The sequence below is a fragment of the Sphaeramia orbicularis genome, chromosome 14 (assembly GCF_902148855.1).
Source record: "Sphaeramia orbicularis chromosome 14, fSphaOr1.1, whole genome shotgun sequence".
Taxonomy (NCBI): domain Eukaryota; kingdom Metazoa; phylum Chordata; class Actinopteri; order Kurtiformes; family Apogonidae; genus Sphaeramia; species Sphaeramia orbicularis.
In genome coordinates this window covers 54854701-54875087 of record NC_043970.1, presented here as the reverse complement: position 1 = coordinate 54875087, position 20387 = coordinate 54854701, and the positions used below count along the sequence as shown (strand labels likewise).

Below are 20387 nucleotides of genomic sequence, written 5' to 3'. Positions count from 1 at the left end.
CTGCATTACTGTTACCATGTCTGTCCTGTAAAACATGGAAAACAGTTTGAAAAAGATTAAAAAACAGAACATACTTAAGAAGTCTGCAACAGACCAACTTTAAACTATTAGATCAGAGAATAGTAGTAGTAGTAGTTTTATTTCAAGCTCATAGAATCATCAGATAAAGAATCATACAACATGGTCAAAAAAATAATTTTTTTGTGCTCGAAAGGAGTGGGCAGAAGTATAACTTATTGACTCCACCCCCTTTTTACAAACTCATCAAACTAGATCCGCTTCCTTTGCTTTCTTAACACACATTTTCTTCTGTATATTTTTACAATAACACAAAACATCCTACAACACTTTTTTAGTCACCTCACACACAATCAGATTGCATAGTCAACCTTTTTTAATATAAACTATAATATTTATATGCACTTTAAATATTTACTCTAATACAATGATCAATAAATGTGATAATATCTTCTTATCATGAAAACCAATTAACTACAATAATATCTATTTTATGCATACTTCTATAATGTTCTATATTTTATTATTATAGTGGATTTATACATCCTTTTCAATGCACAAATGAAGAAGCCATTTTTAAGTGTTGCTCCAGATTATTCCACATGGACTCCTCTAACAGAGATGCACACAGTTACTGTTGATTCTCCTCATTTTCTGTTTATCTGCCTTCGATGCTGTTGCGTCTGCGAAGAAAAACCCAGATTCTGACATTTTTACATATTCATCCAAAGCTGTTTCTTCCTGTCACCGTCTTCCACAGTCCGGTTGAAGTTTGCGGGAGGCGACTGCTGGCCCCGGGGTCCCACGCTGACCGGGAGCTCCTCTCTGCTCTCTCCCGGTGTCTCCATGGAAACAACCCATGGAGGTGTCATCGGTGGAGCACATGGACACTAGCGGCGTCGGCGGCAGCTCCGAGGCGTCGGCGCCTTTCCCATCCGCCAGCCGTCAGGCATCAACGCCCTACAAAAGCAGGCGTACCCTTTGAACTCGAAGCGTCCGGAGCATCTACGAATGAACCTATGACGCTCGGCGCCCTTCCAGCACTAGGACTCTTCCAATTCCTCCTCTTCTTCCTTTTTTCTTTTTCCTTTCAGAGACTAGTAGATTTTTTTTTTTTCTTAAAGAACTGACACTGTCAACGCTGATCACCAGCTCTTCCAGCAGCCGCCTTCTCCTCGTCTCTTCGCCTCTCGATGGTCTCGGCTCCGCCCGCCGCCTCCAGGACCGCGGACCATGGTCAGTCAGGAATGTAGGTGCCGTGGAATGAAAGACGGCAGCGGGGGCGTGGTCTATACCGCCTGCTTTTGGTGACCTCTACTGGCATTATCATGTGATTTAATTGGTGCTCTTTGTCCGTCAGTCTGGACGATGTTACTTCTCATGTTTACGACTAGTTGCTTCCATCGTAAGGAGACAGATGGGTTGTGTTGAAAATGGATTGGGTCAGGGGGCTGTTGGCTTCCTTCCCCCCAAGATGCCACTTTTTAATTACTCTTTTCACCTCGTGTTTTGAAGGTTGTGCTGTTGGTTTGTACAGTTACTGGACATCAGTCCCACAGTGAACACTAGGGCTGTGTATCGGCAAGAATCTGGTGATACCATACAAACCACAATACTAGGATCACCATACAATATATCACTATACTGTTAAAAAGGCCCAGGTTTTTTTTTTTTGTTACTTTTTTTTTTTAAATGATTATTTCCTTGAAGAATTGAATTCCAGCAGAAATCTGCACAAATACTAAACACATTTTTATTTGATCCCAACAGGATCTAATGTTCTATCAGCAAATGTTCCAACTGTGTTCAAACTGAAATTCTGTTTTCCAGACATTCCAGTTTCAGATCCTGTTCAAATGTTCAGATTCTATTGGTTCACAACTAACATCAGAACAGGATTTGAGTTCAATCCCAACAAAGGAACCAACATTATTGAATAAAAGAGTGTGAAAGAAGAATAAATAAAATATAAACAAAAAAAAACCAAAAATGAACCTCCACAATATCTGCATTTGAATAAATACCTAAAAATATCCATAGAGTACTTTTTAATATCAATACAGTATGTGAAATGAAATATCATGATATATTGCAAAACAGTATTTTCTTATGTTTCACTAGGGCTGTAAGAAAATATCGATTCTGCAATGTATCGTGATACTTCATTTCACAATACTGTATCGATATTTTTAGGTATTATTCAAATGCAGATATTATGGAGGTTTCCTTTTTGTTTTTTGTTTTTTTTATTATTATTTCACACTATTTTATTCAATAATGTTGGTTCCTTTGTTTGGATTGAACTCAAATCCTGTTCTGATGTTAGTTGTGAACTAATAGAATCTGAACATTTGAACAGGATCTGAAACTGGAATGTCTGTAAAATATGATATAAGTTTGAACACAGGAACATTTGTGATAGAACATAGATCCTGTTCTGATCAAATTAAAATGTGTTCAGTATTTGTGCAGATTTCTGCTGTTAATTCAATTTTTCCAGGAAATAATCTTTTAAAAAATGAAACAAAACCAATAAAAAATTACCTTTTAACAGTATCATGATATATTGTGATGTATCGTATCGCCAGATTCTTGCTGATACACAGCCCTAAGTGAACACACAGTAGTGGTGGTGGAGCAGGGGAAACCCTCCTGTTGCCTTTGTTACTGGAGTGCGTGGTGGGGAGTGAGTGGAGTGTGACTTACGGAAAAGCAGCTATAAACAGAAGTGGAATTTCAGCTGAGTGCATCACTTGACCACAATCGATAGCGAGTGCAGGCACTGCTGTTATTGGTGGGAGTCTGTGGGGTTTGTCCATGGACACTGTGCAGTTTTCTTTGTGCTGAATGTTAAACAGACTCTAATGCCTTTTTTGTGCGTCACTCCAACCGCTGTAGCGTTATTCTTTAAACCCATCGTTTTCAACACACTGAGTCCACATCATCCAAAATGTGCAAAGCCAGCGTAGATACCGCTGCTGCTTTCTGGATTCTGGATGCTTTTTTACATCCTCTTCTACCTGCTTTGTGTTTCGCATCGTGTGTTGTCGGTCACAGACTCTTAATGTTGGAGGAACAGACTCATGGAAATGGACCGGGTTAAACCTATGAAGAAAACATGCAAGAACCAGAACACCTCATCCAGATATTTACCAGTTTAACAAGAACGTTCTAATGCACTCATCTTTAGTTTTACTCATTACATTGCATTTTTATGAACATGAAGTAGGAAGTTTTATTTCCTTGAAGAATTGAATTACACCAGAAATCTGCACAAATCCTAAACACATTTGTATTTGATCCCAACAGGATCTAATGTTCTATCAGCAAATGTTCAAACTGTGTTCAAACTGAAATTCTGTTTTACCAGACATTCCAGTTTCAGATCCTGTTCAAATGTTCAGATTCTATTAGTTCACAACTAACATCAGAACAGGATTTGAGTTCAATCCAAACAAAGGAACCAACATTATTGAACAAAAGAGTGTGAAATAAGAAGAAATAAAATATAAACAAAAAGAAAAACAAAAATTAACCTCCGCCATATCTGCATTTGAATAAATACCTAAAATATCCATACAGTACTTTTTAATATCGATGCAGTATTGTGAAAGAAATATCATGATATACTGCAGAAACCGATATTTTCTGACAGCCCTATAATAAGTAAACTGATGTCATTTCACACTGATGTAGAAAATTAACCCACAATATGACGTTTATAAAAGCTGCTGTGTTGATTCTGTCGAGCCACAAGCACAGGAAACATTTTATATATCAGTTTATCCATAATTATTCTGACAAACATCAATCTTTAATTCTTTCAGTTTAAAGGATTTTTGATGCGAGGTAACGTTTATGATTTTAAACTAAAAAAGATGACTGAGATATAAAAGACCGCAAAACAACAATATAAAAACATAAGATGTTCTAATACAATGTAAATGAACCAGATCAACATTAACTCCAAATAAAGAAAATTAAACTGGAATTTGATGTTTTTAATTCAACACAAAACACTAGAGAAGGAAAAAAAAAACAAAAAAAAACAACAAAACACTCAAATATTTTGGTGTTTGAGAGAATATGACTAAAAAAATATATCATGAATCTAAAGATTATACAATTGTAGTAATTAGTGTTTTATACACCCAGCATCTGAATCTTAACAGCGATCAGTCATTTAAAACGTATATTTTTAATATTTAACCCCTTCCTGTCTGAAAACACCTGTGATTGACCTGAATCTACCTGTAGATTTTCTACGTGTAAACCAGGTGTGGTGTTTCTTCTCTCACAGATGGAAACTTCAACAAAATATTAGAAATACTTAACTGCTATTCATGCACGCTGCATGTTCATATGAGACTGAACTCTATAAGTATGATATTAACAATATCAGGTGTTTTTGGACTCTATAGCAGCGGTGTCAGATTCAGGTCACTTCAGTTCCACATACAGTCTAATCTGATCTGCGGTGGGCCGGACCAATCAAATAATAGAAATAATAAGATATGAACTGAGAAATAATGTCAACTCCAAAGTTTCTTTCTGTGTTTTTGAGTGAAAAAAGTCAATTCCATAATGAAAATGTTTAAACTTACAAACCGTACTTGAACATACATGAATAAATATGAACAACCTGAAATTCTGAAGAAAAAAGTGCAATGTTAACAATTTTACACTTAAGTTGATCATTTATACATGTGCATCACAACTTACAGATTTAGTAAGAGGCAGAATATTGTTAAAATTCCACAGACTTCTCTTAAGAAATTTCAGGTTTTTCACATTTTTTGCAAAAGGCTAGGCTGTAAATGTAAACATTTTTGTGTAATTTTCCTTTTTTTTTTACACTACAACAAAGAGAAAAATTTGGAGTTGTCATTATTTATAGTTTATTCTGATAGAATTGTACTGGTCTGACCCACTTTAGATTGAACTGACCTAAAATGATTCTAACATCTTTGATCGTTAATATTTTCAGTGTGATTTTTGCATTTCACCAGTTCATCTGAGGGGCTGAACTGGACCCTTTGGTGGGCTGGATTTTGGCCCCCGGACCACATGTTTGACACCTGTGCTCTACAGTGTCCTCCATGGTTCAGTTGATGCTGTAAAAGTTTGGATATTTTTGTTTTTATTCCAGAAACTTCTGACCTTTCCCTCCAAATCCAAATGAAACTACTGTCACGTAGAGCCTTTACACACAGAAAATAAACACATGAAAACGTGTAGACCTTAATAATCAGACAAAATATTCTTATTTTCCTATAAGGAAATCCTCATGTTTTAACCTGGTACAGTTCACAAGGAGTGGTTTTTCATGACATGGTCTCCATCATCAAACTGTGACCTTCCATCTTCATCCTAATCACATTCCAGAGGTTTTTTTTTTTGTTTGTTTGTTTTTTTTTGGGGGGGGGGTTAAGCCTTGTTATTTGGCCTGTCAGGATTCGAGAACCAGACCGTCGGATACTGGGTCCGATCTGTCGGGTGAAGCTGAATGAGCCGTTTCAGACGTTTGAATGACGCTCTTCTTCGTATCTGTTCGTTGAATCGCCAAAAACACTGTTTTAAAGGAACCAAATTGTATTGAATGAGGAACCCCAGGCTGAGGCCAGGCTCTGGTTCTGGTTCTGGTGTCGACTGTTTCTTCATGTTTGGGTAAATTAGCGTCAGAGTCTGAGGTTCTACTGAGGAGCGACGTCGGGCCAGACTCTGGCTTCTGCCGCTGGGCTTCGACGGGTGTGAATTCAAGAAGTCACGCCACCTTTTGTTGATTCCTTAACAATATTTATTTGAAGTGCCATTGTTTCCACTGAATTGTTCACACTATGCAAATGATGTATTTATTGTGTGGTATTAAACGGAGAAGGCAGCAGAATGTGAGACTTCCATGTGTCAGATGTATCGTCATAAGCATGTGCAGTCTGATTTTATTCCGACAGAACATGTCTTAGAACAGCAGGGCTGTGTATCGGCAAGAATCTGGTGATCCAATACAAATCCCAATACTAGGATCACAATACGATATATCGCAATATATCACGATACTGTTAAAATGGCGATATTTTTTGTTTTGGTTTCATTTTTTTTTAAAAGATCATTTCCTGGAAAAACTTAGTGCAGCATTGGATGAATAAAATTTTAACACACAGCTTTACCAGTAAAGAAAGCCAACACCAAATAAATAATGTTTTGCAGACATTACGGTCTAAGATCCTGCTTCAATGTTCGTATTCTATTGTGAAAAGAATCCATAGTGTTCAGTCCATGAATCATCCAACATCAGAACATTGTTTTTGTGCATTCAAATAAAAAACAAACATTGCCTCTTTCAGACAGCAAAAAGTTGCTTTTAGGATGCATGAAGTATCCCTTATTAACCCCCTGGTATCCAGTGTGCCTTTTACGCACACTTTGCATTTCGTTTTAAAAAACTTCACATTATTTTTCACAATTTTAAATAAGGTTAGAATTCAAAAGTTGTTTCATTTTTCATGATCTTTAAAATTCTGCCACCAACTCAAATGTGCACATTATAAACAAAGAAAAGGAGCAGACTAGCATCTGTCTGCCAAGTGTAAAACGCACTATTTCTAACATTTGATCTGTAGGATTAGGACTGAGCTGGATTTACAAAATAAAATCAAATTCAAGCAGAAAAATAAATCAATATATAATATTTAATAGTTTGATTTATAGGTGTGCATTTTACGCACACTTGGTGACAGATGCTAGTATTTTTGAACATTTGACCCTAGCGCTAAAAATAATAATAATGCAAATTAACCAGTGTTGGAGTTAATCAGTGACATATGCCAGGATGAAAAAATCTAATAATATGTGATCCACTTTTTTATGGAGTATATTGAAGAAAAAATTTTTTGTGTTTTTTGCATCCAAAAAACGGTTTGTTTTCCATTACAAACACGGCATTTAAAGGGTTAAAAATGTGACGATTATTGAGTATTTGGTATTTTTATTTACGGCTCAAGTTGCTGAAATAGAAAAAGTGTAAAAGAATTAAAAACAAACTATGAATTTTTTTTTTTTTTTTTGACATTATTCCACAACGTGTGCCAAAAAGGCACACCTGGTGCTCAGTAGGGCCTTGGTGGACAGGATACCAGAGGGATAACAAAACAGTGTTATCAATTAAAAAAAAACTACATGTATGACCTGCAATATCACAATAGTACTTTTGAAATACACAAACAACAAACCACCCATGTGAATATAGAAATAAAAGAGCTTGAAAAACAAAAATGAACCTCTGCCATGTCTGCATTTGAATGAATGCCTAAAATATCAACACAGTACTTTTTAATATTGATACAGTATTGTGAAGTGAAATATCACGATCTATTGCAATGCCGATATTTTCTTACAGCCCTGTAGAACATCCAACCCTCAAATGCAGCTTTATTTTTGTCTTAAATTCCAAAATGGTGTCCTAAATGTCTTACAGTATTTATTGTGTGGCGTTTTATCCGACTGCATCAACTTTTCATCAGCTTTTCAAAAACATTTCAGTATCTTGAGCTTTTGTTTTTGCAGTGATTGAAGTAAAGGACGGAATGAAATCGAAAAATAGAAACACTGATGTGAAACCAGTGGAAATGGCATGGTGCCTTTAGTGAACAGTTTGTCTGTGCAGTGAACTGTAAACGTGGAACTGTGGGAGAAAAGCTGATGGAAAACATCACTTCCTGTCCAGTCTCTAAAGTGTGTGATTCATTGTTTATTTTGAGCTAAATGTGGTTCATTTTTTTAATTAAAATGCCACATTTGGGTTCTGTTCAGGTATTTCTGTGTGACGTGTTTCATTCTTTCAGGGGTTTGTACTGAAAGAAGAACTCCAACACAGTAAATGTTCGATATCGTTCATCATTATCCAACTTGAAGCGAAAAACGGAACCAGGGAAACACCGTCTGAGTACAATGGGTGTTGAAATCACTGTGGGCATTGACATGGGTTGTATCTGTGGGTTTGTCGCCCTTAATCTGCCCCTTTAACACGGGGATTGTGAATATGTATTATGTACATAATAAGTCAAATAAAAAAAATTGTATTTGTTTCTGTTCCAGGCTAAAATGTCCTCAGGGGGTCAAGTGAGTGTCCATTTGTGTCCAAAACAGTTGTCCTAAGTCACAGAAGTTGTGTAAATAATGCTAATCCATTTGTGCACAGACTACTGCTATTCTCTGACAGTGGAAGCTCTATTTTTCATAAATATTGGATTTGGAAATAGCACATGGATGTGGAAACTTTTGCTGGTGGACGGACGTGACATTACCCATGATGCCACTGGTCAGTCCCAGTACTTTATTAGGAATAAACTTCTAGACTTTCCTATTGCTAATTGTGCTCTTCTCATAAATGTGGTATTGTGGATCTAAAACAATCCCAGCTGACACAAAACACTAAATGTGTCAGTGGACGGATGTGACATGGTGTTGTGGATCCCATCATACTGATGCTCTGCAGCCATGTCAGCGTTTACACTAATGATCCCTGTGCAAAACTAGGAGCACTATTATTTATTGGATAGTTTTAGCATCAGACTAAAGAGGAAAGAACAATCTAGAATTGTTCTTTGTGTCTAAAAATGCTTCTTATTGTAAAGTGTTGATGTAAACAGTGCTGTGTGCCATTCTTCAGTATGTATTGGTGGAACAGAAGCAGGATGGATCAGCACCATACTCCAGACTGAACCTGTACAAATAAAACATGTGATATGGAGGAGAGAATCTGGGAAGAAAAAACTGGGGAATCCAAAAGAAGAGAAGAGTTGTTTTTCAGCTCAGTTCAGTTCAAATAGAACTTGTCCATTTGTGACATGAAAATATAGCATTAATTGTGCTGAAATGGTTCATTTTGGAGCTGAAAACATAGTTCATATGAGCATCAACATGTTGAACAGAACTGAAATCCTGTCCATTTGAAACAACTGTCATTTACCAACACAAAGTTCCTTTGGATTCACTGAGACTGATTTAATATGAACACAGACACAGAAGAGCTGTGAGCACATGTGAGCCGTTCAGTGAATTTCAAAAAACTCGACAAGTCTTTCCCTTTGTATTTCTTTATTCAGATGGATTTAAATGGATAAAAATGACACTGAAATGATTTCCATACATAATAAAATAGATGTTATCCCTCTTTGGTTTTACAAAAATGAGGGCCGTAGCACCTCCATAGAAAAATAATTTATGTGAATCAATCTCACAAACTGATCGCATCGATTCCTCGCTTGAAATCAACAGGAATCAAGAGCTAACTTCTGCGGTGTGAGACGTTGTATTTGTCGTGAGCAGAGGTGCATACTGCCCGACACATTCAGATTCAGAACAAAACTAAAACACTGGAGAGAAAAAGGATCGTGGACCGCCACAACGAAAGGAACGATCTGTTCAAAATACAGTTTCATATATTCTCTGGTGTCTTCGTATTTACAGGTGGAAGTAGAGCCACCGTCTAAGCGCCCTATGGGAAAAGTAATATTTGTTTTATGAAGAGCTAAACCAGGGCTGTCAAACTCATTCTGGTTCAGGGCCACATCCTCCCAATACGATCTGAAGTGGGCTGAATCAGTCAAACAAAAAAATATATATATATAAAATAATGTAAACTCCAAACTTTTCTCTGTTTGAAGTGAAAAAAAAAAGTACAATTCCATCATGAAAAAGTCTGCATCAACAAACTCCTTAAAAAAAAAAAGTGAACAGCATGAACAACAGTGAAAAAAACTGAAATTTATTAAGAAAATAAGTGCAATTTCAACAATATTTTGTCTCAGCTTATTAACACAACTTACAGATCACAGTGGATCTATAAACACACCAACACTTAGTAACAGACAGAACAATGTTAAATTGCAGTTATTTTTCTTATGACATCTCAGGTTGTTCATATTTGTTCAGGTTATTCACAGTTTTTGTGAAAGGACCGTTGTAGATGTAAACATTTTCATGTAATTTTACTTTTTTTACACTAAAACAAAGAAGAATTTGTGGTTGTCATTATTTATAGGTTATTACAATCGTATTTTACTGGTCTGATCCACTTGAGATCATATTGGTCTGAATGTGGAACCGGAACTAAAATGATTGTTAATATCTTAAGTGTAATTTTTGCATTTTGTAAATTCATCCCACAGGTCAGACTGGACCCTCTGGTGGGCCAGTTTTCAGGCATGAGCCATGTGTTTGACACCTGAGCTCTAGACCAGGGTTCTCAAACTCCTGTTCTTTCAGGTTCCACATTCAGTCTGATCTGATCTGCAGTGGACCGGACCAGTCAAATAAGAACAGAAGAACCTGTAAATAATGACAACTGGCAATATTTGTCTTTGTTTTAGTGCAAAAAACCCCATTAAATTATGAAAATACTTTTATAAACTATCCAAACAAAAAAGATGTGAATAACCTGAAAAAACTGAAATTTCTTCAGAAAAATCAGTGTAATTTTAACAATATTCTGGCTCAGGTTATCATTAGTCCATGTGCATTCTGGATCAGATCTCCAAAGACACTAAACACTGAGGAACAGGAAGAAAAGAGTTCAAACTGGACTGAATTTAATACAGACATTTCAGGTTGGACACAGTTGTTCAGGTTAGTCACATTTTATTGGTACAGGAGAGTTTGGAAATGGAAAGAGTTTCAGAATTTAATGTGATTTTTTGCACTAAAACAAAGACAAAAAAAGGAAGTTGTCATTATTTATAGGCATATTGGAATATTCTTTTTCCCTTCAAACCCAGTAGTAAATCTGCAGTCCTTCTTTTGTGTGGGTTCTTCTGCTGTTCTTATTGGACTGTAGATCAGATTGGTCTGGATGTGGAACCCACACTAACATGAGTTCCACAGCCTGGACTGTGGAACTTATACACTTTGTAAATTCATCCCAGGGGTGGGACTGGAACCTCTGGGGGTCCGCATGTTTGACAGCCTTGGTCTAAACTGTGGATATGTGGGGGTTCGGGCCTGAGGGGAGGATGTGTGACGGTGAAAGGACCTGGTTGGAGTTGTGTGTCCTTCACTGACCTCGAACGCCAGCGGACACAGCCCTTTGTTAAATGATGAACAGTGTAGACGTGACGCTTCAGTGGGGTTTGACAGCCATAGAAAAAAAAACAAAAAAACAAAAGTCACATTAAAACAAACGGATAGCGCCGCCTCAGGCCTGGTGGTTGGTCGGTCAGTAAACCTGCAGGTGAGGAGAAGTGGCCCCGTCCCTCCACTTGTAGACCTTCTCTGTGATGACGGTCCGACACAGAGGGCAGCTCTTCTCCCGGTTGAACCACAGTGCGATGCATTCGTCACAAAATATGTGCTGCACAGCAGAGAAGCAACAGCGCGTCAGCATGTTCCGCTCTTACAGGAAACAAACATCAGGTGTTTACGAGTTCACAGCTGATTCACAACGCTTCCACGCTATTGTCACTAGAGGAAAACATCAGCTTTTATTATAACGGCGAACAAAAGGTGATGAAGAGAGCACCGCTAGAGGAGCTGAATGAGGACAAAATGCAGCGGTGTTCGTTCAGGGGGTCATATTTGGGGTTTGATTTGTTCTAAAGTGACATATTTGACTTCTTTTCATAAATCCTTCAAGTCAGGATCTACTGATAGAATGAGACTGAAGATGAGCTCAGTTTGTTTTTTTAGTTTTCAGTTTAGTTTCACCAGTGCATCAGTAAATTTACAAATGAACTTTACTGATCAACAGGGGGACATTCAGTTTTAGCCATGTCAATAAAATAAAAGAAAGATAGAATGAATCATTATTGAGGACTGTCAGCTGACGTCACTGGTCATGTGATTGTTGTTTACTCCTCCATATTGGTAGACACACTATCTGGATCCACAAAGTCACAACTGTTGTTTATCTGGTGTTCTTCTGTGGACTGGTGTTTGTGTGTTTAGTTCTTTGTGAGTCTGTCTGCTGTGATAAAGGCTCCACACATGAGTTTAATGTTCAATAACAACAGTGATGCAACTGGGAGGTCAAACCAGTGTTCCCAGCTCCAGCCGGCTCCCATCAGCCGTACACCTGCAGGTTCTGAACTGGTGAACCAGCCCAGATGTTCACTGGAAACACTCCATCAACTCTGTCCTAAAGCCCCGCTCATCTGCATCATGTGACTGGACCTCATGTGGAAGGCTGTCCCATAGTTAAAGCAGACCGGCACAGACGGGGGGGGGGGGGGGCAGTATTGTCACCAGCTCCAGCTGAACTCAGCGGTCTCGCCCGCTGTAGCTCCGCCCACTTCCATCTGCCTCACCCAGCTGAGGAAACTCAAAGGGAGCAGGTAGATCCACACCCACTGTGTCTGTAGGTGATGGTCCAGGGGAAGTCCTCCTGGAGGTTTAAAGGGTCTGCAGCACCGGACCACATGAGGACTGTTCTGGTTTTACACACCGCTAAGGCTACAGGCACGCAGGCTAACTGTACTGAGAAGCTAGGCTAACTATACTGAGAAGCTAGGCTACTGTACTGAGAAGCTAGGCTAACTATACTGAGAAGCTAGGCTAACTATACTGAGAAGCTAGGCTAACTGTACTGAGAAGCTAGGCTAACTGTACTGAGAAGCTAGGTTAACTATACTGAGAAGCTAGGCTAACTGTACTGAGAAGCTAGGCTAACTATACTGAGAAGCTAGGCTAACTGTACTGAGAAGCTAGGCTAACTATACTGAGAAGCTAGGCTAACTATACTGAGAAGCTAGGCTAACTGTACTGAGAAGCTAGGTTAACTATACTGAGAAGCTGGGCTAACTGTACTGAGAAGCTAGGCTAACCGCGGTAATAACTCTAAACAGAACCAGCGCTGCCACCAGTGGTCTGTATGCAGAACTGATACTGGTGAAAGAGAAGGAATAAACGGCACACAGGAGTTTAGCAGGTCCATCCTTTAACACGTTGTACGATCCAAGGAGAGCTTGCCTACCAATATGACGTTGTAAACAGAAAACCATGTGATCATGTGACGTTTGTGCAAAACCTCAATACTGAGGTTATAAACTCTGATGGTAGTGCACATGAAAGACATGGGCATGACCTTATTTCTATTCTGAAGAGGGAAATTTGGGCTTCTCTACTCAAGCTGATACCCCGGTGACCCAGAATGGAAATATAGTACGATTTAAAAATAATCACAGTATTGTATATTAAAATTAGTCACAGTATAATACGATACAAAAATTGATCATAGTATTGTTTGAAAAAACTTGGTCATAATATAGTATGATATAAACATAGTCTTAGTATCGTTTGATTAAACAATTGGTCATGGTATAGAATAGGGATGGAGCCATATGAAAATTTCACATCACGGTTATTGTGACCAAAGTTATCACGGTTATCATTATTATCGCGGTATTGTTGAAATTGTGCTCAAAATGTTCAAAAAGTACTAATACACACACTGAAATAACTTAACCAAGTTATATTTAAAAAAACAAACAAAAAAAACTAATAAAATAATGGTCACAATGTCCCTTCTGTGTCAGAAACATTCCAATATTAACCCTTAGTGGTCTGAGTCTATTTTGTCTGTTTTTCAGTCCTTTTGATTTGGCCTTTATATACTATAGAAACAAATGTTTACTATACACATGTTTGGGATCTGTGTTTTCAGCACAACTTCATCTATCTCACCTGTCTATTATTTTTCTCACTTTAACCTACTATAAAAACACAAAAGGACAAAAAACACCAAAAAAATATAAAATCTGATTTGAAAAATGTATATAATTTATTGCATAAATAACACACAGATGTTTAACGAACCTTTTCAAAGACTTTAAAAGTGAATGTTGGTTCCAAATATTAGGTATAGAAAATTAAAATTGTAATAAATTAAACTATACTCAAATATTTGACATAAAAGCAGATCTTTACATAGGGTTTTTTCCCCTAAAAGTGCGGTAATCAAACACAGTTATCGTGAGAATTAGAATTTAAACGGTAATAGTAACCATCTGTGATTTTACCTCCGTTTATCGTTATACTGGTAATCGTTACATCCCTAGTACAGAATCAAATAAAAATTGGTTGAAATATATGGTTTGATAATTGGAATTTCCTAGTTGTAGCCGTTATTGTTTTATTACTAGTTTTTCCACATTTTACAAAGAAAACTTCACAGAAGCTTAAAAACATCAGATGAAAGGATTAATGTAATGGAATATCATCAAACCATTTCTGTTCTGAAATGCACTAGGAACTAATACATGAGGAAAAGTAAAACCAGATGTTTTTGACTGAGATTCTATTTGATTTTACTTCTTGGCGCATCAACATCATTATTTTTATTTCGTTTTCATTGACTATAATGACCCTGTTCATCTCTAACCTGGTATTCAGACTTTCTTGGATAACGTCTGGTACAGTTGCATGTGTTGCGTTGTGTTTTACCTGACAGAGCAGCGCCCGAGGCTCCCTGTATTCTCCCTGACAGATGGGGCAGACGTCTCCGGCTTCGCTGCATTGACTCCTCGTGGCCGCCGTGCCCGTGTGCTGAGGGACGAAACACAAACCGCTTTAACAAAGGCTCGTCACTGATTCAATGGGTTAACTGTTCACCAGCAGAGGTCTGTGTCACTGACCTCGCCCTTCAGAAAGATCCTCACAGTTTTCAGTAAAGACGTCCACTGTCCATACAACCCTAAAAGCTGCGAAACAGAAGAAGAACAGTCCAAAAAATAAAAGGTACAGCCTCTACAATGACCCCATCAGCAGTTTACATGTTACTGCGAAGAACCTGCTGATTATAAAACTAAAATCTAGGATCAGTTTCATGGCTGACACCAAAGATCGGAGATATTTAGTGAAGTAAGCTCATGTAATCAAAGGTGACATATGATCATAAAGATGATAAGACATGTTTCTGCAAAGTATTTTAATGCAGAAGTGAAGTTGACGTTTTGCAAATTAAATGTCTTGCTGTTTTTTCCCATTAGTGTGTGATAGTTAGCACATGGTTTGGGTTCACAGTGAGCTTGACATTTGTCCATCAAATCTAATGTGTTCATCCTGAAATTCATTCCTGCAATATTGTGTTGTTGAGAATGAGACAGGCACGGAACCTGAAAACACAAAGCATGGAAAACAAAACGTAAAACCAATTTGTATTAAAAAAAAAGAAGTTAACATAAATCCAATGGATACTGATGAAGTTCACCTTCAGTATGAGGTAGAGCAAAGCCAGCAGGACCCCCAGTGTGAGTCCAGGAGTACCGTCCACCTCCTGGTAGATGACCAGGTAGCGGAACCACAACGGAACCGGAGCCGTGGCCTGGTAGACCTGACCCACCTCCTCAGTCAGCATCAGCCATCTTCCCTGGAAACACAGAAACATAATGAGAGCTACAGATCAACCGCTGCTGAGATCCAAAACGAAGATGCAAAGGGAAGTCCTCCACTGTTACCTGTGATCTGTAGGTCACCAGTGAAGAGGGCAGCAGCAGGATAAGGCACTTAATACCCATAAAGAAGAACTTAATAATGAAGTTGGTGATGCCGACTGCCCATAGAACCTCCCAGAAACCCAGTGGCTCAATGGTTGGGCTGAGGAAGATGAGGCTAAAAGGAGATGAAGGAAATGTGTAAAACTATGATCTGGTTAAACCGATTTAATCAGTCAGAGGTGTACATGGAGTCTTACCAATGGTAAAGTGTCTCAGTGACAAAGGTGTAGTAAAGCAGGAGGGTGGAAGAGATCAGGAAGATTAGCAGCCAAATACACTGCAGCTTTGAATGACGATCCTGACACAAGCAAAAATCAACAGCATTAATAATCCAACAGTAATTCAAGATGAATTCATCACTTGTGAATTGTGTTTTCTTCATGATAACTCACCTGAAGAAAAACTTGAGTTTGAATACTTTTATTCACATATAAAAAAGTTGTGAAGAGGCCAATTCCAACAGCCAGACCTGGAAAATGAAAGGTCAGATTAAGAAAAGCCACCATGTTTTTATGTGAACAGTGATTCTGTTTGTCTGATTGTCACGTACCAAGGGCGTGTTGGATGACCAGTTTAGCACACAGTATTATGAGGAAAGGAAGACTCTTCTGGAGCCAACGAAACAGACAACGAAGCTCAGACAAGGAGGCACTGGGTTCCCCAGACTCCAGATCAGAGTCTGGTGGATCAAGTTCAGGCTCTGAATGCGAGTGTTGCTGCGCTCGACTCTGTCCATGAGAATGTGAGTGGGAGTGGCTGTGGGAGTTGACTCTGGACCTCCTGGAAGAGGCTCCTCCGGACTCCCCGGGGCCACTGGTCATGGATACCCGTACCTCAGTGATTTCAGGGCTGGCGGCAGCAGCAGTATTGCCAGAAGCTGGTGTCCGGGTAAGAAGCTCTGGCTGCAGAGTTAAGGATAGGCCATTTCCTGTATGAGCGCCCCGCTCACTTGAATTAGGCTGCATTACAGTAGGAGACTCCCTCAGTTTCAAAGCTCTTCTGGAATCACTTCTTTAAGACAGAGCACAAGAATAAGTATTTGCAGATTTAATGTATCCAGCTAAAAACAAACAAACAAACAAACCAACAAAAAAAATCGGTACTGACATGTTATATACCTTTAATTAACTCAAGGACACTGCACTGGAAACCTCTTAAATCTTATGCACAACATACAAACTAACTACATATGTTTTATTGTCAGGAAAGATCTATACACCCATTACAGACATGATGCAACTATTAGACCACAATAAGAATCAAATCTTCAGTGTTAGTGAAGTGACAATACCATCATCTGATCATGTGAATGATTACCTTTTGAAGTCTGAACACCGCTGAATGTTGACGTGTAAAGAACAAAAACAACAGTTTGGTGTCAAAGCTTAACCATTAAGCTAAAGTTTTGTTTGCTAACTTGAGTAGCAGTCTGTTAAGGACGGGTTTAACTTTACTCGACTACTGTCGAACCCTAACATCACTGTGTACTGAAATAGAATAGACTTAGCTGAAGTATAATTCAGTAAGTCTGTCATTTTCAGGAAACAGAAACAGATAGCACACAACTGTTTCCTTCACAGCGGGCTGTTAGCATTAGCAGCTAACAGATGTTTTAATGAGGGGCTTCAGCGGTGGAACAGTCTCCGCTCACCTGTCATTCTGCACCCGGAGTTTCATTGTAAACTGTCGGTCTCCATCTAACACACGGTTCAAAACGCCGAACGAAACAAAAAGGAGTGTAAAACAAAAAGAAAACTAAGCCGATAGCTTCGAAGCTAAGCCATAAGCTGGCCGTTCATTTGGACGTTGTTTACGACAGCAGACGTCGTAAACTTCTTCTGTTGGAGTTCACGGCGTGTTAATGCAAAACTGTGCACTGCCGCCACCTGCAGGACAACGGCGAAACTACACCAACAACAGTTCAGAGTTCATGGAAGATGGCACTGACACTAGACTACCCAAACACAGGGAATTATGTATGTTTATACTGGGATTTCAAAGACATATCATTGTGATGTTTTTTATTCCATGTGGTTTTATCAACTGTTTATCAGCTGTTACACAGTTTTATATGCAAGTCAAGATTATTTATATGGGAAAATTCATTTGCAAAATAAACTAAGAAATAATTAACAAAAGGAACAAATAAAAAAAGTGCTTATACAAAACAAGAGACAAGAAATACTGAAAATGTAATTAAAAGGAAGTATAAAGCAGGAGAGTATAAAGGAGAAATATATATATATATATTTTTCTGGCTTTCTGAAAACTCCTGATGTAATGACTCCAAGTATAACCTGATCGGGCGTTCTAAAAGTTAATTATTTATTTAGACTTGTGAGCCGAGTTTACGGCATGATGCTTCAGGCTTGGAAAATTCACCTGAACAGGTGTTTTAACAATGGCTAATGCTAATGCTAATGCTAATGTTGGTGCTACTGATGCATCAAATCCAAGGAGTTGCTAAAAACAACAAGTTTTAATAATACTAAAAACGTTGACACAAATGTAAAGTAATGTAAAGATACCAATGTAAGGGACCGGACAACAGAGAAGAAACACCAACAAAGTTGTCTGTAAAAAGACTAGAGTTAAAGAGGCCACAGACTGAAGAATGTTAAATATTAGCTAAAAAGGCGCAAACAGGTTCCACAGTTTAAGGATGAAAACATGGCGGAAACTGGACCAAGTGGAAACAGGTTAGATTTATGTGTTTTTATCACGGGTCTGTATGTGAAGAAGGTACCAAGTGACAAAAAACTATATTTTATGTCAAAACAGATATAAAGCTGTTCCACAGTTAAAATGATTCATTTTTGTCCTTAAACGCACCGTCAACTCCCATATCTACTGATGCGTTCAAGGTCCAAAGACGTATTTTCTGTTGCAGGGCTGTCAAACTCATGTTAGTTCAGTTCCACATTCAGCTAAATTTGATCTGCAGTGGGCTGAACCAGTGAAATAATAACAGAATAATATAGAAATAATGTCAACTCCAAACTTTTCTCTATGTTTTAGAGTGAAAAAATAAATTTATATTATGAAAAGGTTTGCATCAAACTGAAAAAATCAGTGTAATTTGAACACTATTCTGCCTCAGTTTATCATTTCCACATGTACATTAGAACTTACAGATCACAGTGGATCTACAAACACACACAACATTTAATAACAGGCAGAATATTGTTAAAATTGTACTTACTTCTCTTAAGACATTCAGGTTGTTCATATTTGTTCAGGTTATTCACATTTTTTTGCAAAATTATACTTTGTTTTAGTGTAAATACATGAGAATATTTACATTTACAAAGAGATAAATTTGGAGTTGTCATTATTTCTCTGTTATTCTGATAGTATTTGACTGGTCCTGGCCATTGCAGATTGGTCTGAATGTGGAACCTGAACTAAAAGGATTGTTCATATCTTAGTGTAATTTTTGCATTTCAAACATTCATCCTAAAGGTCGGACTGGACCCTTTGGTGGACCAGATTTGGGCCCTGGTCTGCATGTTTGACACCTGTGTTCTACAGAGATCCATAACAAACTCTTAAAGTAAGACTTGGTAGAACATTGGGTTCAAAAACAGTAGCTTACATTGAAAATCCCATTAGTTTGCACCTTCACATCAAGATCACATGAAATCTAAACCAATTTCTCTTCAAATGAAGCCTGTTTTTATTTCATTTTGAAGCTGATGTCACTGTAATGTGAGTTAAATATGGTCGTATATTATTCCAGGGTAATGCAACACCTTTGATTTAAAGCATATTAGGTAAAGGTAACAGGAAACTCTGTACGTGTGGTAACATAATTATCGGTCTGTCGTGTATTATTATTAACTAAGCATATAGATATGATGGTTTTCTTTTCTTAAATCCTCATCATGGCCGATGGATCTGCATCCCTTCACTTCATCAGAATAACGGAAATAATCACATCCGTCAGGTCTTCACCCTCCACTAGTTTTTCAAGAAGTGAGATACCTCAGTCCTCCGCTCCTGAAAATCTATATGATCCTTTTTTTCACACTTGCACAATCAGGCCGGTCAGTTTTCTGATGAAGCTGCATGTGAATCATTATCTGTTAATGGAGTAGTTGTTGGTTAATACTGTATAAAGACAGACGTCTGAAGATGACATGACCTTCTTGGTAGAGTTAATAATAAATACAAGTAAATAAATAAATGCTAAATAAATAGGTTGCTCACAATAAGTAACCAATCAGATGATGTTGTGGGCGGGACATGGAGGCGGCTTCATCAGAGACTCATTTTAATCCATTTTATTGAAAATAGGATTAAAGAAATCCTCCCAGATCCAATACTCATCATAATCTGAGCTGTGAAAACATTCTGCTGCAGCACTAGCATGTCTTCAGAGTATTTAATGAGGCGGTACGGCGCTGTAGTGTCATCATTTTCTATGTTTTTTCCTTGTAAGTCTCTGACATTTAACAACAGTTGAACAGATTTCACATTCACTCACTAACGCACTAGAAGTTTCTTTTTAAAATGTCATGTAACTCCAATAACGACACTGTATAATGTGTTCAGTTTAGCCTGTTCCTGTTCACAGACCCCGACCCTGTTCAGCAGCTCGTTCTTTGACCTGTTGCTGTTAAAGCAGGTTTTCTCAGACTCTCCAGGAGCATGAAGTCGGTGCTGAAAGGAGGTTAATGTACTGGGTTCTGCAGCTCCGTCCCGCGCCCTGTAATTGTGTTATTGCTCTATAGAATTGTCAGTGGATTTGTAGCGGCCCAGTCGAGACATCTGAGCCAAGTCTGTGGAGGGAGGTTAACTTGATATATAAATTGCCGTCTGCCAAGATGAATGAAGCTCAGCCAGGGAGCAGATGAGCAGAGCAGTGACCTGACATGGCTTCTG

General features: G+C 38.2%; 1 protein-coding gene and 1 long non-coding RNA gene across 3 annotated transcripts; one reads left to right on the top strand and one right to left on the bottom strand.

The window, feature by feature from the left end:
- Nucleotides 1–4990: 4990 nt before the first annotated feature.
- LOC115433186 (uncharacterized) lies at nucleotides 4991–20117 on the top strand. Its single transcript, XR_003937325.1, has 3 exons — nucleotides 4991–5425; nucleotides 15681–15684; nucleotides 20100–20117. It is a non-coding gene; the product is annotated as an uncharacterized LOC115433186 (long non-coding RNA).
- rnft1 (ring finger protein, transmembrane 1) lies at nucleotides 10639–17332 on the bottom strand. Of its 2 annotated transcripts, XM_030154462.1 has the most exons (9): nucleotides 17155–17332; nucleotides 16054–16514; nucleotides 15896–15972; nucleotides 15701–15801; nucleotides 15465–15618; nucleotides 15218–15376; nucleotides 14643–14708; nucleotides 14452–14553; nucleotides 10639–11365 (listed from the first exon to the last, which is right to left on the bottom strand). In XM_030154462.1, the coding sequence occupies exons 1-9, from the start codon at nucleotides 17178–17180 to the stop codon at nucleotides 11231–11233; spliced, it is 1281 nt and encodes a 426-aa protein (XP_030010322.1). In that variant the 5' UTR covers nucleotides 17181–17332; the 3' UTR covers nucleotides 10639–11230. The 2 variants fall into 2 exon arrangements, with proteins under 2 accessions (XP_030010322.1, XP_030010323.1); XM_030154463.1 differs by lacking the exons at nucleotides 10639–11365; nucleotides 14452–14553; nucleotides 14643–14708 and adding an exon at nucleotides 14729–15122.
- Nucleotides 20118–20387: the final 270 nt, after the last annotated feature.

Excerpts from the sequence above, each read along its gene's own strand:
- rnft1 (XM_030154462.1), bottom strand. The coding sequence starts at position 17,180 with ATGAAACTCCGGGTGCAGAATGACAG. Across the intron at positions 15,973-16,053 it reads GGTCATCCAACACGCCCTTG|GTCTGGCTGTTGGAATTGGC; the intron begins GTACGTGACAAT and ends TTCATTTTCCAG. Across the intron at positions 14,709-15,217 it reads TGCTCTACCTCATACTGAAG|CTTTTAGGGTTGTATGGACA; the intron begins GTGAACTTCATC and ends TCTGTTTCGCAG.